Raw genomic sequence first — 17,396 nt, 5'->3', positions numbered from 1 at the left:
TTTTTTTTTTTTTTATAATTATGTTTTATACTTCTTTTACTTCTAAAATATCTGAAAATTATGACTTAAATTTTTCAAAAATAAAAAAAATAACCTTTTCAGTTGACACTTAAACTAGATATCACGTTTGTTACTTTTCATTTTGAAAGATAGTTGTCGTTTGCCACAGAACGACAGAATGGCGTATGCATTAATTTACTTTATTTTATTTACTGCATATCTTATCAAAATGGAAAATTTACCAAATAAATTATGATTTTTCATTGCAACTATTTCAGTGACTTATCGGTTGAAACGCATGCAATCGAATTTGTTTTTGCATGTCTTAATCAAAATGAAAAGGTAAAGAAAATGACTTTTTAAACAATTAATAATAAAGTTGTACAGCATTACATTTTGCAAATTCGACTAACTCAACACCCGTAACAAAATAAAAATAAAAATAAAAAACTACAACGAATTCAAGAAAATACTATTCAATGATATTATTGAACAAGAATAAACAATTCAATGATGTAATTGAACACCAAACCAGAAAATATCAAAGTAACTTCTTTTCCGGAAACCCTTCATAAGCCACTTTCTTTGTGCAGCTCTTTGGGACGTGAATGCTATGAAAATTCGGCTCCTTTGGAATGGTTGTAGGCCTTCTTCCCCTTGACACTGATCTGGGTGCTGCAGAAGCGCCATTTTCGCACGGTTTCTCGACTTCCTTGTGCCTGAGGATAATCGTTGATCTTTCCTTCATTACACCAAGTCTAGCTGTTTTTCTACTTGATGCAATCCTAAAAGATAGGAATTGTCTCTAAGTTTCAAGTGATCTACATCTTTTATATCATTTAAAAAAGAATGTTAAGACAAAATAATTGTTTTCCACTTACCCTTGAGACCTCACAAAACTTTTCTGAATGATAGGTGATTCAGTCCTTTCTGAACTTTTCTCTGAAACAGAAGAAACAGGACATCTCCTTGAATGTAAAGAAGGCAAAGATTTCTGTTCCGAAATCGCTTTCCAAGTCCTCGAGCAATTCTTGGCTCTTCCCTGCAAATAATCACAAAGAAAGTTTTAGCCACATCACTATGAACCTACCCCTACTGTAATGTGTTGTTGACTTACAGGTTTATCTACTCCTCCATTCTCTTCATGAATGCCATTCTCATTCTCACTTTCACCTTGGCAGTTCTCATTTTTCTGATCAGAAAAAAAGTAAAACGGTTTAGATTTTTCTGTTTATCCAGAGTGAAAACAGCGCATATATATATATATATATATGTATATATATAACCCTCTACCTGGCCCAAATTTGGATGTTTTCTCAATGACTTCTCTGATGGCTTTGCTGATGAAATTTCCTTGAGAGGTGGGTGCAGTTTTTTCTCCAGATTTGTTTCCTTAAGAATACCTCTTTCCTGAAATGATCAAAGCATGTTAGGCCCAACCATTGGAACTAATGTTAAAGAAATTGATCAGAAATGAGGAAAGGTGTCAGCGTACATCAGTTCTAAACCTAAAAGGCTTGGGATTTGTGGGCTTTGGTTTCCTATACTTTGCCTCTTGTGCAACTGTAGCAGCCACAGAACTCTTCTTCAATGTCCTTTTTATTCCTTGATTGTCCTGCATTGTTAAAGTACAATTAGTCAGAAACAATGATGAAGTTGTTAAAACAATAACTAGCAATAAAAACATAAATGAGCTGAAATGGAACTTAAAAGTCACCTTCTTTGTATCACAATTGCCAACAATTCCCCCCTTGGAAGGACCGTGAGGTTCTCTGCCAAAATTTGGCAAAAAAATTGGTCGCTAGTTAGGTGGAATGCGAGAAAAGCAAATTCCAAAAGATAAAAGAGGTAAAGGAGGTTCACACCTGTTACCATCTGAAGCTGAAGCATTTTCTTTTTCGTCACTCTCATTTTCACCATCATTTTCTTTGTCATCAGAGGGAAAAGAATTTTCTTTATCATCATTGTCTACATCATGAGAGCTGTTCTCATCACTCGAATTTGTTTTCTCTGTGTGATCAGTTGTGTCGCGAGTCATCACTTGATCACTGTCACCTAAAGCCCTCTCTTCGGAACTCGGCAAGATGGACATTTCCCCACTTGAGGTCTCCGATGATGCTTCAACTTGGTGCTCATCGCATCGTGGTTCTAAGGTGGTTTTCACTGACTTCAAACACTCTTCCTTTGCATTTATTTCCGCATCCTTAGACCTGTCCGATTGAGAACATCCTTCCAATGAACCACCCCTTGATCTCTTCAAATCAATCTCCATATCACTTGAACCATTTTTATTTTCATCTTCATCACAGTTCTGTTTTAGCTCTAAGTCCTTTTCCTTTTTCTTTCTCTTTACATTTTTCAAGACTTTTACTTCCTGACCCTTGTGATTGCGAGAGTTCGACGAGTCATATACCCGGCTTTTAACCTCTCGTCCTCTAAATTGTTTCCTTGAGGTTGTGCCAAGAGGCAATCCCACCTGTTTCTTTACACTGGCGATGTCATGCTTCGACATGGCTGTACACAATTTCCCCACCGGAGTTTTTGTTTCTAATGGCTGTTTCTTTGCACTGGTGATCTCGAGCTTTGACATGGCTGCGCATAATTTCCCAACAGGAGTTTTCAATTCTACTGAAGTCTTTATCCTGCCAGTCCTCTTTGGAGAGTGAAAAACCAGGGCTTTTGCTATAACCCTTGCCTTTGGCACCGCTATACTTGTTGCTTTAGGATTCTGAACACTTCTAAATTTGTCTGGATTTGATATTCGTTTTCTATTCCTTGGAGTTGTAAACGCCTTGGCTGCAGAACTTGATCGCTTCAAATTGGCTTTCGGGGTTGCATTGAGCTTTGAGAGAGGCCTGGATTCATGTTTTTCATCAACCAACTTTCGAGAAATCGAAGAAATAATGGCAAGTCTTGGTATTCTAGACTTTGAAGGCTTTGCAGGAGCTGTAAGTGGGCATTTCGGACTAGAACTGGCAAAATCAAAAATGAAATGTCAACACTGAAAGCCTTGAATAAGAAGAATTCTTTGGTAGTGAACGAAAAGAAAATGTTTTTCTGAAGCATCATATTTTTACGTAAGTCCGTTAAACTGATACGACGGTTTAAAGCAGAGACGATTGAAACTTAGTCATCGCAAGTTATGAGTAAGTACCTCGGCGGTTTTCGACTTAGTGCTTTCCGAAACCGTATGTTAGGGCTTCTTGCAGCCATAACCTGTGAAATTCAACAACACAATGTTTAAACATTAAACAAGTAATTTACCCATAAAACCAACATAAACCAAAAAGGGAAACTGAGAACTAACCCGAAGAACAAAACTTTTTTCTATTTCCTCAGGATCCAGTTCTTCTTCATGTTTCTGGTCGCATCCTACGAGAACAAATTTAAAAAAAAAAAAAAATTTAAGGGAACTGGGTTGAGTCTTACATAAGCAATTATCAGACGAACAGTTATCAGCTAGCAAATAAAAACCTAGTTCAGATGATCTCAAGAATAAACGAAGTTGCGTTAAGTTATAAAATTCGGAATTTATTTCCAGTGAAGCTCAATGCAGAGCATGCAAATTCTTAAAATTTGCTTTCCCTGTTACTTTCCCTCGTTTTTCTTGGCTACCAAGCAGAACTCAAAGTATAAACCCTAGACACCATAACAAACCCAAATCTAACCGTATCAAGCAAGAAAAACAACTTTTGAAGAAAAAAAAATCCAAAATCTTCAAGGCAGAGCTTCTAAGGACGTGGTCTAAAAACAGAAATGGTTAGAGAGAGAAGGAGACATGATTACGAACCGACGCGCAAGCAGAACCAGTAACGGTCATTGGGAGGGCAGCGATCGGACACGGTGAAGTCCACGAACTTGGGCGCCTCAATCTTCTCATAGAAGTCCTCGCCGTTGATCTGCGGCAACTGATCAGGTTGATCCTCCATTCCTAGAGAAAGAAAGAGAAAAGATGAGAGAGAAAGCTTGGTGTTGGAGAGAAGAAGAAAGACTACTCGGAGCGTCGCTTGGATGGGCTGGGAATGGTGGTGAAGGAATCCGAGGGGAAGAGGTTTAAATTTGGAGTTCTGTCTCTGTAAGTAGCCGTTGGGAAATGGTATTTCTTTTTGTTTCTGTTTTAAACAGCAACAACAAAAAAAAAAAAAAAGAAAAGAGAAAGGAAAAAGGGGGAAAAATATATATTCTTTTTGGACAAAACGGCATCTCCGGGGTGGGTTTGGTCATTTGACCTCAAATTCTTCGCGGCTTCTCGATTACCACAACAGTGTGGATCTTGTAACGGGAAGATCGGCTTCTGGTCCTACCTGGTTACCTGGACACCACGTGCGACAAAATTTTATGAAGCCCAAGCCCAGATTACTGATCTATAACAATTCTAACCCATTTTATTCAAGTTCCAAGCCCAGCTTTTCTCAACTGGAAAAGCCCAATCCTTAGTTAACTACGAAAGGAAATATCGAGAGAGGAGGATAGGAAAGATTTGAATCTGAATTTTTTTCTCTTTCTATTTAATTAATATCTTTCTTAGTAAAATAATTATATTAGACAAAAGAATATCAATCAAGAATAAAGAGTAAAAATTCAGACTCATATATTTTAAGAATAAGTTCAATAAATTTTCTCTATCGAAGAAATACCCCTATGAGGGAAGCATCTTTCTTAATTTATAATTATAATTTTTTTTATGTTTTTGACATTATCGATACTAAAATATTTAAAAGAGCATATATATTTTATCTTGATAGGGTTAAAATCCCGGTACTCACATATAGTAAATCCCACTAAGTAGGTAGGACACAACCTAATAGGACCCACCATTTTATGATCACAGAGTTTTATCCTCGTTGAGATAAATATATCATTTTTCTATTTAAAACCATAAAAGAAATATTTTAAAAATCATGTTAATGAAAATATACGGTGTAGTTTGGTTAATTGTAATTTTCATAATCGAACCGCATTGCAGGATTAAACACTAATTAGACACCAGATCAGATCAAGACGTAAAAAATAATAATAAATAAATAAATAAAAGGCCGCACGGTGGTGCGATTTAAATGGTTATTTCGGTTACCCTTGAGAGCCACGAAACTGTCAGAAGAACTCGAGAGTACCACTTTTAAAAGAGTGTAAAGCTATTCTGATAAATTGACCATACAATTTTAAGTTCATATTAACCAATCCGTACATGTAATTACTGAAAAATGTAGCCTGCTTATACGTAGAAATTAATCTCATGTTATTGAACTTATGTGTATATATATGATTTAGTAAGATTAGCACACTGTGGTTGCAGACCGCCACCCATAACGACAAATGAAGAGCTACAAAACTCAAAACAGTTTTTTTTTTTTCTCCCAAAAATAAAATGTTATAAAAGTAGAAAGTGGTATATCTGATAATTCGAACAAATAAAGCATTTTCGTGTGCAATATGAATAATTTACCAAGTAGATTGTTCGTACACTCTGGTTATGGTACATAAAATTAGCATGTCTTTTTTTGACAATTCACGTGCTATGCTTGTTCAGTCATTTCAACTCCCTAATTATTTTTTCAGAAAAAAAAACTCTAATTATTGTTTTTTATGATAATTCTCGGTCACGTTAAAGGATACGGAATATGTCAAAAACGTTTAATTTGATCAAATAATATACAACATTATTTGATGAATAATTGTCCACTTATAGACCAGTTTTGGATGAAAATGTGGAATTTGTATGCTGTACCAAGCGCCAAAACTACAGCAATTACATTGTTGTTATCGTCCAAATTGTTTAATATACGTACACCTTTTCAAGAAACTACTTTTTTAATGGTGAAAAGTACAGCCACTTTTTCTATTGTTATATATTCCTGAAAATTGAAGGATTTATTCTCATTTATTTCGCTGATTTGAGTTTAAAATTCGAGTTGAGATGTGATTTTATGTGAGAATTTTTTACTGTAGCAAAAAAGTTAGATGTGATTGTTTGTGAGAGCCTTTTACTGTAGAAAAACTCAAATTCTAAACTCGAATCAGCGAAGTGAACGGATTCCTGCCACAAAATCGTGAATTCTTAAGAGTTCAACTACTTTTTTTTTTCTTTTTTTCTTTTTTTTAATGGCTTTTACCGCAAATGGTCCCCAGTAATTAAGAATAACTTGATTCTCAAACTTTTAATAATTTGACAAAAATGATCGCTGAACTCTTAAATTATTGATAAAGGACCAAATTGAAAGGCACGTGCATTGTAAATCCAAATCCCTGCCTATTCTTTCAAAATATGTCTAGGAAAGAGTAGTTGTTGTAAAAGAAATAATTGTGCACCAAACATCAGATTGTCGTGTAAAATTTGGAAAGATTTGAGAAGTGGGAGATAAGCTCTACCGTAAGCCTGGATCAATCGAATTGCCCTTGCGCCTCTGCTTTCTCAGTCTCTTTGTCGTGCGAACCCAACCTCGTCACCAATAGCCTCCGCAATGCGAGCACAACCCTTGTCATGAGCCCCGTGTCACCGGTAGCCTCCCCCGAGGGACCTATTTTGTTTATTATTATTACTACTACTACTATCTAGTATATCATTGTTGCTGTTGTTGTGAGAAATGGAAAAGTTTTGTTGAATTTATGTAGCTTATCATCTTTTTACCGCATTGTATTTTGCTCATATAAGTAGGGATGTCAAGAAGGACTAATGTGGCTCATGGTCTAGCAAGATTATTTCTCCGTATAAATAAACTCATTTCATTATATATATTAAAATCCACCTCCAAGTGAACGTACACACACACACACATTGTATTGAGTTTCCCTTTGATTAATAATAAACCTCACTTTTCGAATAAAAAAAAAGCCTTTCACACACACATATATATATATTTCACACATATATATATATATATTTTTTTTACTATGTGGTTTAGCGTAACTAAAATGCTAGTACAACGATGGCACGTGCCTTGCACAAGAGCAGTACCGGGCATGCATGCATGATCACGGTAAGAGAAATTGACCTTTTCAAAGAATGGATGACCACATCTTTGGCCTTTACCTATCAATTGAAAGTAATCACTAGTGTTTGGTAGGGTAGAAAAGAGAGCGGAAAGAAAATAGATGAGGGATTTTGTAGAGGAAAATGAAATTTTAACTTGTTTAGTAGAGAAAAAATGAGGAAGGAAAGAAAATAAAAATTCACGAGACCTACCAATTTTTAATCCTTCTAAATTTGGGAAGAAAAGATGAGAGAAAAAATTTGACAAAAAAATGAGATGTAAAATAACGATTTTAAATTTCACTATTTATCATATTTTTATTTGTATTGGAGTATTACTGTAAAATGCCTTAAATTTAACATTTTTTTTCCTTTTTTTTCTCTTCTTATAACAAACAACGTGAGAGAAAACTATTTTACTTCTTTCACCTAAGTATTTTACTTCTCTTTTCTTTCTCTTTTTTATCCATCCTACCAAACATGGCATAAAAGTATTAGAGCGACCTCCAAAAAGAAAGAGCATATTTAGGACGAGGGTAATTGGAATAATCACCTCAACCATTCATTTTAATTTTATTAAAAGAAATAGTAGAAAATAGGCCAATATGAAAAGCTTAAGAAATATAGGCTAATTTTTAGTTATAGAAATTAATAGGTCATAACTTGTCAAGTTATGGTTTATAACCAGATAAGTTATGAACAAACTTATCAAGTTATGGTTCATAGCCAGACAAATTATGGACAATAACTTATCAAGTTATAGTTTATAACAAGACAAGTTATAGACAAAAACAGTAATTTGGCCTATTTATTAACTTATGTAAACTATTAGCCTATTAATTTTAATTCATCTCAAATCTTAGCCTATTTCCCTCTTTCTCCCTTTTATTAATTTGGGTGATATCCGTACACAAATATTGTAAGTTTTAGATGAACTGTACATATAATTAGCAAAACTAACATTAATGCAATAATACTTCGATAAAGCCCTTTTCAACCCAAAAAAAAAAAAAAAAAAATTTAACAAGGTAGAGACTTTTGTTTTGATAATTGTGTATACAGATTTAATTATGAAAAAAAAAATTGTGTATAAACAGATTAGGATAGAATTTGACCGGTCTAATTCAAACGGAAAATGAGACACCAAAGTTCAAATCCACCTAAATATATCATTTTATAGATAATTATAAATTAGAGAGAAAACTCAATTTTGATATTCAATATCTCAATAATCAAAGACAAAAGTAGATGGTTTGTTATGATTTTGAGTATGTCTATTACGTCATTCAAAATAATTATGTGTTATCGTGACTTTTTATTTTTTTAATTTTATTAATTGAATGAAAATTATTTATTTGTTTGGTGGAGTTAAATAATATTTTTTTTTATATTTTTGAGTGGTATATCTGGTTTTTGCCATAATCATATCTTTCTAGTATAATAGCTAATGTTATTATTGTTGGGGACAACACACATTTATATCTGTGTAGCAGAAAAATAAACTGAAACAAAAATAACAAAAAAATAGAGAAGACAAAGATTTAAATGGTTTGAAAAAATTTTCTACGTCCACAAGAGAGGGAGAAAAATTCACTAACAATTTTAGAATTACACACTCAACAAACTTTCTCACTTTCTTTATCTACTCAAAACCCTTTACAACATTTGTCTATCTCTCTCCTCACTTTTCTCTGATCTTTCTCTCAAAAGTAGGCACTCTTTCTCTGACATGTTTCTCTGAACACCCATAAATCCTTACACAAAACACTTATTTATAGACTCCTAATAACCTATGCCCAAAAATAGAAAATAGTAACTTACTCAAAAACACAAAGTTGTTACTTTCTCAAAATTAATTTGAGTCACTTAACTAACAATCTTCATCTTGACTCAAATTCTCTCAACTCACTTAATTAGGTATTCAATCTCGACACCCGTCATCGCACCGACGATGCAAACTTCAACAAAATAAACATGTATGAAGTTCAAACTCTTATCAAACTTAACACGAGAAACTGTCTTCTTCTTCTTCAAATCATCTTAACTGCTACAAGTCTTCACTATATTATCTTTATCATCTTCAACTGTTATCATCTTGTTGCACTTTTTTACTCCTACAACTTCTTTCACAACAGAAGAAGATTCTTTGTGGCTTGGCTCCACCTTCAACTGTTGTCTCAATCAATTTATACAAGTTTTTCACTTTTTCACCATTCATGGCACCTCTCTTGACTTGCATAAAATCACCCTTCGCATAGTACTTACAACCCAAAGTGTCCAAAGCTCCCAAAGAAATCAAACTTCTCCTTAGTTGAAGAACATACCTAACATTTGTCAATGTCCTATTAAACATCTTCACCTTAACAGTACCTATTCCAACAGCTTTAGCACTAGAATCATTAGCCATCAACAAAGTACCAGCATCACAAGACTTATAAGAATCAAACCACTCCTTATATGGACACATATGAAATGAGCATCCATAATCCAAGATCCAAGATTCAGAAATATTCTCATCAACAATAATAGAATAAACATCATCTTCACTATCATACTCGTCGCCAACAACATTTGTAGAATCTAAAGTCTCCTGGGTTTCTTGCTTTCTCTTTTCTTCAAGGTGTTTTGTCAGTTCTTCACAGCTTCTCTTAATATGCCCTTTCTTATAACAATAGTACCACTCAATATCCTTCTTTGGTCAGAATTGGAAACGATCATCTCTCTTATCATAACATCTCCCTCGTGACTTACTCCTACCCCTATTTAAATCTGACTTAGCCACTAAAACTTGTTCGGTATGAGACGTACTACTTGACTTCTTCATATTTACAGTCTCTAACAGAGCAGTCGACACCTCATCTACAATCAACATCTTCTTTCCAACTAACAGTGTAGTCACTAAAGTTTCATATGGTTTTGGTAGGGAGGCCAATAAAATTACCACTTTATCGCTACACTTAATAATTGAGTTATACACTTATTAAAATTAGTTACATGATCCCTAACATCACTTTTCTCATCCATCTTCAACTCAAACAATTGCTTCTTCAAATATATTCTATTTGTTAGGGATTTTGACATATAAACGTTTTCTAATTTTTTTCATAACTCAAAAAGAGATGTCTTATTCATAACACTATATTTCAGTTCAGGAGCCAAACTTAAACGAATAATACTTACCATTTTCGCGTCTAATTCTTCACAATCTGCATCTTTCATATTTTCTGACTTTTTTACTTGCGACGCTTTTAGTAATCCCTGTTGAATCAGAACATATTTGACCGTACTCTATCAGATGTTGAAATTACTCTTTCCATCAAACCGCTCAATCTGCTCAAACTTTATCCCGGACATCATCTTGACTTTTTTTTTAATCTTCACCACAGCTCTGATACCAGTTATTGGGAAAAACATACCTTTATACCCGTGCAGTAGAAAAATAATCTGAAACAAAAATAACAGAAAAATAGAGAAGACAAATATTTAAGTGGTTTGAAAAAAATTTCTACATCCACGGGAAAGGGGGAAAATTCACTAATAATTTCAAAATTACACACTCAACAAACTTTCTCACTTTCTCTCTATTGCCTATCTCTCTCCTCACTTTTCTCTTTTTCTCTTAAAAGGCGACACTCTTTTTCTCTAAGCACCCATAAAGCCTTACGCAAAGCACTTATTTATAGACTCCTAATAACCTTTATCTAAAACCAGAAAATAGTAACTTACCCAAAAACACAAAATTGTTATTTTTCCAAAACTAATTTGAGTCACTTACCCAATAATTATTTACATAACCAACTAGCAAAACAATAGCAAAATATCCACTGATTAGGACAAACGACAAACTAATAAAAAAATTGACTTAATAAACTATAACAAAATACAATGAAAATATAAAAAAACTACTTATAACTATAAATCTACCTACAACAGACTTCAACATCTTAATTATCAAGATTAATTTGAATTTTGTCGTCGAAACTATGCTTTTTATCCCATTTTAATTCTCAAATTTTAAAACTTTACAAATCATGGCAAATGCAATGGTTAAACAATCATGAGATAAGTAATAGGTATTTAGACAAATATTTAAATTTACCTATAATTTTAGGCCTAACTTGTCCAGTTAGACAACTAGCTCGTCTAGAGTGAGCACCATTTTTTTTTTTTAAAAATGAATTTATTTAGGCATGATTTAGTTAAGTGATTTGTGGGATGTTTGTTTTAAGGGTTCGTCTCTAATTCTGAATTATAGTTCTTAATTTTCTACAGTGTTTTTCTCTCACAAAAAATTTAAATTTTAAAAATTAAAATCATGAATTATAATTCTAAACCCATGAACTAAACATCCCATTAATTTTTATCAGTAGTCAAATACTTTTAAAGCAGAAAAGTATAATACTATCTGTATGCCTGAAACAATAAACTACGTTCTTTTTTCGTTTAAATTTGCTTAGATTACTAAGGCCCGTTCACTTCGTTGATTCGAGTTTAGAATTCGAGTTTTTCTACAGTAAAAAGCTCTCACAAACAATCACATCTAACTTTTTTGCTATAGTAAAAAGCTCTCACATAAAATCACATCTCAACTCGAATTTTAAACTCGAATCAGCGAAGTGAACGAGGAATAGAAATGTCTCTTAATTTGAAGTGACTGGAAATTTTTTTTTTTTTCTTTTAATGCTACAAGCTGGTAACTTATACTGCTAAGAATTTTGCATCTTCTATATGAAGCAAAATGTTAAATGAAAATATTTCAAAAAAAAAAAATGTTACATGACAAATCGAATTAATTTACTTATTTTATAATCAAGATCTAGGCATGTCCCTTATTTTGCTTTATGCATGATTGTTGGGAAAAAGATCTTGTCGCCATAAAGTAGTGTAAATAGTGAAGGCCACACAATGTTTGGTATATATCATAGTCTACTTAAATGTGCGAGAAACACACGTAAATACGTGGTCAAACTTCATCCATTCATTTACGCGTATTAATTACCAGCTTCCCTAATCAAGCCAAAATCTTTTTTCTCTTGAGGCTTTCTTGGAAAATAAGAAAGTTATCTCGTTTCCTAGTTGGATGAATGAACTTGAGGTTTGTTTGCTAGTTTCATTTGACCAATTAATTAAGAAGTTTTCTTAAATCTTTTTTTCTTGCTTTCTTGCCATATGTCCCGCCATTAATTCAGAAGATTGTGGATTCTGCGATTTTCTAAAGAAAAAACAAACTAGATATCACCCCTAGTCAAGGCATGGGTGTGTGTGGCATTTCATTAATTAACAACTTGTATTTGTTAACCAAACATTTAATGAAACCAACTATTAATATTTTAACAATTAATTTCAGATATCCTTACCTACTTGAAAGGTAATTGTGATTGCAATCGACACCTAATCAAGTGATGCATATCTAGGTTAGCGTTAGAAGGATTCATATAATTTGTCTATTTTTCAACATCTAAGGCCTCGTTCACTTTATAAATTTTAATTTTCAATTTAAATTGAGATGTGTCAAAATATGTAAAAATCGTTTTCAAAAATAATTCTAAACACGCACTTTTTTGTTGCTATCTTCCACCCAGTGACGGATGAAAAGATCTCTAGAATCTTCTACAGTAAGTCTCCTCAAAATGTTGTATTGTGTTATTATTTATCTCATAATGAGATACTTTAGTGTAGAGAGAGAGAGACAACTTTTAACTGTAGTAAAAAAAGTTAGATGTGATATTTTCTGAGAGCTTTTAATTATAAAAATTTAGAACTAAAAACTTAAATTTGTGAAATGAACGAGATCTAAAATGATGTCTAACCAATTACAAACATGATAAAGTGAAGTAAAGAACATTTTAAATTATTAAATAACGTGACGTGACATGATATGATCAGTTAGATATCATTTTAGATATTAAAACTAGACTTGTGATTTAAGTCTAGTGAGCATATATAAAAAAACGGAGGATTCCAAGTTAAAGAAAGAAAAAAAAAAGCTGGAAAATTAAAATATGAAAAAGTAAAAAATAAATAAATAAATAATCAGGTACCCTTTTAAGTCAAGAAATCATATTATATATAGTGCTTTAGTAACGAGTGTTATTGACAAAGCACTCCTCCAAGGATCCAGACTGTTGAATTGACCAGGCTTTACCGGCCTTTTTTTTTTTTTTTGGGGGGATAATTTTGCTTTACCGGCTTTTGTTGTAGTTTTATGCATGCCAATTTTTAATTAATTAAAGCCCAGACGTACGTTGTGATCCACTAGAGTTGTTCTATGATCTGTTTACCCAACTTCCGTTGGACTATAGAAATGTTTCTTTTGCAATTTTATTTATTTTTCTTTATTTATCAAATCATGATCACTGTCTGATTTCCATAATTAACAGAACGTTAAAAATGATTTAAATCTATCAGACGTATTAAGTACGATAATAGCTTTACGTGCATCACGAAATCACTCCTCTTAATTTAGTCCAACTTGGGAAAGTTCTGCTAGTGCGAAACTGCGCAACTGTTTGACTACATATATGAACACAAATTTTCGTTCATTTTACCGATTTGAGTTTTGTTACAGTAAAAAGCTCTCAGAAACAGTCACATTTAACATTTTTATTACAGTAAAAAGTTCTCACATAACGTCACATCTCAACTCGAATTAAAAACTCGAATCAACGAACTAAACGGGTCATTATAAGTTCATTTAATGTTAATATAAGCCGGTAGAATAACAACACATCCTATTATCTTTTAATGTTTTGAAATGTACGTACATCTTATTTTCTTAGTCATTAAGTCGTGAAAAAATTAATAATAATATAAGCCGTTGAAAAAAAAAATTATTACCTTTCTACTTGATATGAAAGTGTAAAAATTTCACAATTAAGATTTTTTTAACAGAAAAATTAATGAGAAACATACATGTATCCCCCAACACCCCTAAATTGTCATATTAAAATGATACGAACATATAGTAGTTGCAAGTCACACATAAATTGTCATCTGTGGACCCCATTTTGCCCTTTGATCCATCACATCTAATTACCAATTTCATTTTAATGGTAAAAGATGCATGAATGTTCTCATGTAGCACTTTCGTACATCCAAACAAAACCCTTTTTTTTTAAAAAAAAAAAAAGGAGAAAAAAAAAAAGAAAAAGAAGAAGTTGGTTGAGAATTCACTTCCACGTTTTAATAATAAAAATGAATAATGCATCACAAACGAACCAAGTCGTCTAGAGATTGTCCAACTCTATAAAAAGGCCTGACAACTTATTGGACATACCATAACTTGCACGTAAACAACTACTTCGGGAAAAAAAGAGAGAATTGAGACAGGAAAAAGAAAGAAGAAGAAATTGAATTTTGTTTAGCTGATCAAGATTCAAGAGGATCAATAATAATCTTTGCCAAAATGGTTTACGCGTATTTGTTAGGCGGATTCATAGCTTATTCTTTGCTGGGGTTGTTTTTCTACTGTAGTTACCGAGGAAAGAAGACTGCAACCAGCACAGCCAATGGATTTGTAAAGATGTCGTATTCAAACGGCATATTCCGGTCAGATATCGAAAAGAGGACGGATATAGTCATCGTCGGCGCCGGAGTCGCCGGTGCAGCTCTTGCTTACACCCTTGGCAAGGTGATCAAAGTTTCTTCTTGTCCATCTTCATCGTTCATTATTCGAAGGCATACTTTTCTTTTCCTTCAAATTTTAATATTTTTTTTTTCTTCACAGAGTTATAAAAGCTTTGTTTGGTGTGTTCTTGTTGCAGGATGGACGCAGAGTTCACGTGATTGAAAGGGACTTGAATGAGCCTGACAGAATTGTTGGTGAGCTTTTGCAACCAGGTGGCTATCTCAAATTGATTGAGTTGGGTCTACAAGGTAATCTAATTTTTACGTATAGAAAATATTAAATTCCATTATATATGAATCTTAGGAATTGTGACTTTATTGTTTAAAGCATTTGTTTTTGTTTTTTGGGTTCAGATTGTGTTGAAAAGATTGATGCCCAGAGAGTTTTTGGCTATGCTATTTACAAAAATGGGAAAAGCACCAAACTTTCTTATCCTTTGGAAAAGTTCAGTTCAGATGTAGCTGGCAGAAGCTTTCACAATGGGCGTTTCATACAAAAGATGAGGGAAAAAGCTGCTTCTCTTCCAAAGTATTCTTAATTTCCCTCTCAACTTTTTCCATAAAAAAAAAAAGTTTTTTTTCCTGTAATTATTGAGGCCTTTTTTCATTTCTTGCAAATGTTCAAAGAAAAGTTTTTCTTGTTTTAATTATCTTATGGTTCTGTTTTGCAGTGTGAGATTGGAACAAGGAACAGTGACATCTCTAATTGAAGAGAAAGGGACTGTTAAAGGGGTTCACTACAAAACCAAGGCTGGTGAAGAGTTGACATCAGAAGCTCCCTTAACAATAGTATGTGATGGCTGTTTCTCAAATCTCCGTCGTTCTCTCTGCGATCCGAAGGTAACCGGGAAAAAAAATGATGAACTTGCTGATTTGTATCTATCTTAATGTCTGAGATGAAATATAATGATCAATATGTTTGTTGCAGGTTGATAATCCATCCTGTTTTGTTGGTTTGGTGTTGGAAAACTGTGATCTTCCATTTGCCAATCATGGCCATGTAATTTTGGCAGACCCTTCACCCATCCTGTTTTACCCCATTAGTAGCACCGAGTTGCGTTGTCTGGTTGATGTTCCTGGCCAAAAAGTGCCCTCTGTGGCCAGCGGCGAAATGGCGCATTATCTGAAGACCATGGTCGCTCCTCAGGTACTAAAAAAACTGCGTCTAATCACACTATGTCATATGATAGTTTATCAACAGAATTGAGCTGATTCAAACACTTTTGCTACGAATTTAGATTCCACCAGAGTTGTACTCTGCTTTTATAGCTGCAATAGACAAAGGGAACATCAGGACAATGCCAAACAGAAGCATGCCTGCAGCTCCTTATCCAACTCCCGGTGCACTGCTGATGGGAGACGCGTTCAACATGCGCCATCCTTTGACCGGTGGAGGAATGACTGTCGCTCTTTCCGACATCGTTCTTCTGAGGGATCTTCTCAGGCCTCTATATGATCTCCATGATGCATCCACTCTCTGCAGATACCTCGAGTCCTTCTACACGCTACGTAAGGTAAGCAATAAAGGCGCAAACCCTCTTATCAAATTTTCTCTGTCTAATTCTCTTTGAGGCAATTTTAACACTGTAACTGTGTTTGCAGCCAATGGCATCAACCATAAACACATTGGCAGGTGCACTCTACAAGGTGTTCTGCGCATCACCCGACACAGCAAGGGAGGAAATGCGCCAAGCATGTTTCGACTATTTGAGTCTTGGAGGCATTTTCTCAAGCGGACCGGTGGCTCTGCTCTCTGGCCTCAACCCTCATCCTTTGAGCTTGGTTCTCCATTTCTTCGCGGTGGCTGTCTACGGTGTTGGACGCTTGCTGCTTCCGTTTCCCTCGCCTAAACGCGTGTGGATCGGCGGCAGAGTGATTTCGGTACTTAAAAATTTTCACAACTACTAATCAAGTGATTTCATGTATTTCAAATTGTTAAAATGTTACTTATGTTTGTTAATTTTTGTGTTACAGGGTGCATCAGGTATCATATTTCCCATCATAATGGGTGAGGGAGTTAGACAGATGTTCTTTCCTGCCACTGTTCCAGCATACTATAGAGCCCCTCCTATTCACTAAGGAAATGTAAACAAAAAATTCAGGACAAAAAAACCTGACAAGATAAACAAACATTCAATTGTTATTATTATTATTTTTTTTTTTTTGAGTTTTTGCATGTCTTGCCTTTTAATTGGGAAAAAGATTTCCCTCGAGGTTTGTAATGAGCACCTAAAAGAGAGTAGAAATTGTATTATTCGTGTTATTTGTATTAAAACTGACTGTTCACTTCAAGCATATTTCATCCCATATATACCCTACTAAAATTAGTATTACTACAACAACAAGCCTTAATCCTAATTAATTAAGGTCGGCTATATGAATTTTACTTTTTTACACAACTCTGTACTAAAATTAGTACTATAATTACTAAAATTATGGGGACTCCTACCAATTGAAAATGCAGAGTCAGTGGACTGTGGTATTAACTACCATGATTTGTTGTTTTTGCAAACTTGCTTTCTTATACCAAATGAAGTCATTGATTTTTGACATGATTGAAATGTATACAGATAGTTTTTGATTTCTTAAACTATTAAGGACACATTAATTGGGTTAATTAGAAGGATACTACTTTTAGAGAGTTGAAAATCAAATATACTATTTGTTAATATAATTTTTTTTTTTTAATTTTGGTATCAAAGGGGTATAAGTGAATAATTAGATTTTAAAAGTGAATGATTGGTGCTCAATGTAGACCACTGTGGTGTGAAAGGCCTACCAAAGTTAAAAATTATAATGT

General features: G+C 33.7%; 2 protein-coding genes across 2 annotated transcripts; one reads left to right on the top strand and one right to left on the bottom strand.

Annotated features, from left to right (window-relative positions):
- Positions 1–512: 512 nt before the first annotated feature.
- On the bottom strand, positions 513–4,088 carry LOC21385791 (DNA ligase 1). The gene is made up of 10 exons (XM_010107005.2): positions 3,791–4,088; positions 3,308–3,372; positions 3,155–3,216; positions 1,866–2,972; positions 1,718–1,772; positions 1,496–1,615; positions 1,294–1,410; positions 1,118–1,192; positions 882–1,042; positions 513–785 (listed from the first exon to the last, which is right to left on the bottom strand). Exons 1-10 carry the CDS (start codon positions 3,927–3,929, stop codon positions 542–544), a joined length of 2,145 nt encoding a protein of 714 aa, XP_010105307.1. The 5' UTR covers positions 3,930–4,088; the 3' UTR covers positions 513–541.
- Positions 4,089–14,253: 10,165 nt separating this feature from the next.
- Positions 14,254–16,891, top strand: LOC21385790 (squalene monooxygenase). The gene is made up of 8 exons (XM_010107004.2): positions 14,254–14,600; positions 14,734–14,845; positions 14,951–15,125; positions 15,268–15,436; positions 15,525–15,743; positions 15,835–16,110; positions 16,199–16,477; positions 16,571–16,891. Exons 1-8 carry the CDS (start codon positions 14,376–14,378, stop codon positions 16,673–16,675), a joined length of 1,560 nt encoding a protein of 519 aa, XP_010105306.1. The 5' UTR covers positions 14,254–14,375; the 3' UTR covers positions 16,676–16,891.
- The last annotated feature ends 505 nt before the right edge of the window (positions 16,892–17,396 follow it).

This window comes from Morus notabilis, unplaced genomic scaffold (genome assembly GCF_000414095.1).
Source record: "Morus notabilis unplaced genomic scaffold, ASM41409v2 Scaffold1886, whole genome shotgun sequence".
NCBI classification, from domain to species: Eukaryota; Viridiplantae; Streptophyta; class Magnoliopsida; order Rosales; family Moraceae; genus Morus; species Morus notabilis.
This window is presented reverse-complemented; position numbering and strand designations above follow the sequence as displayed.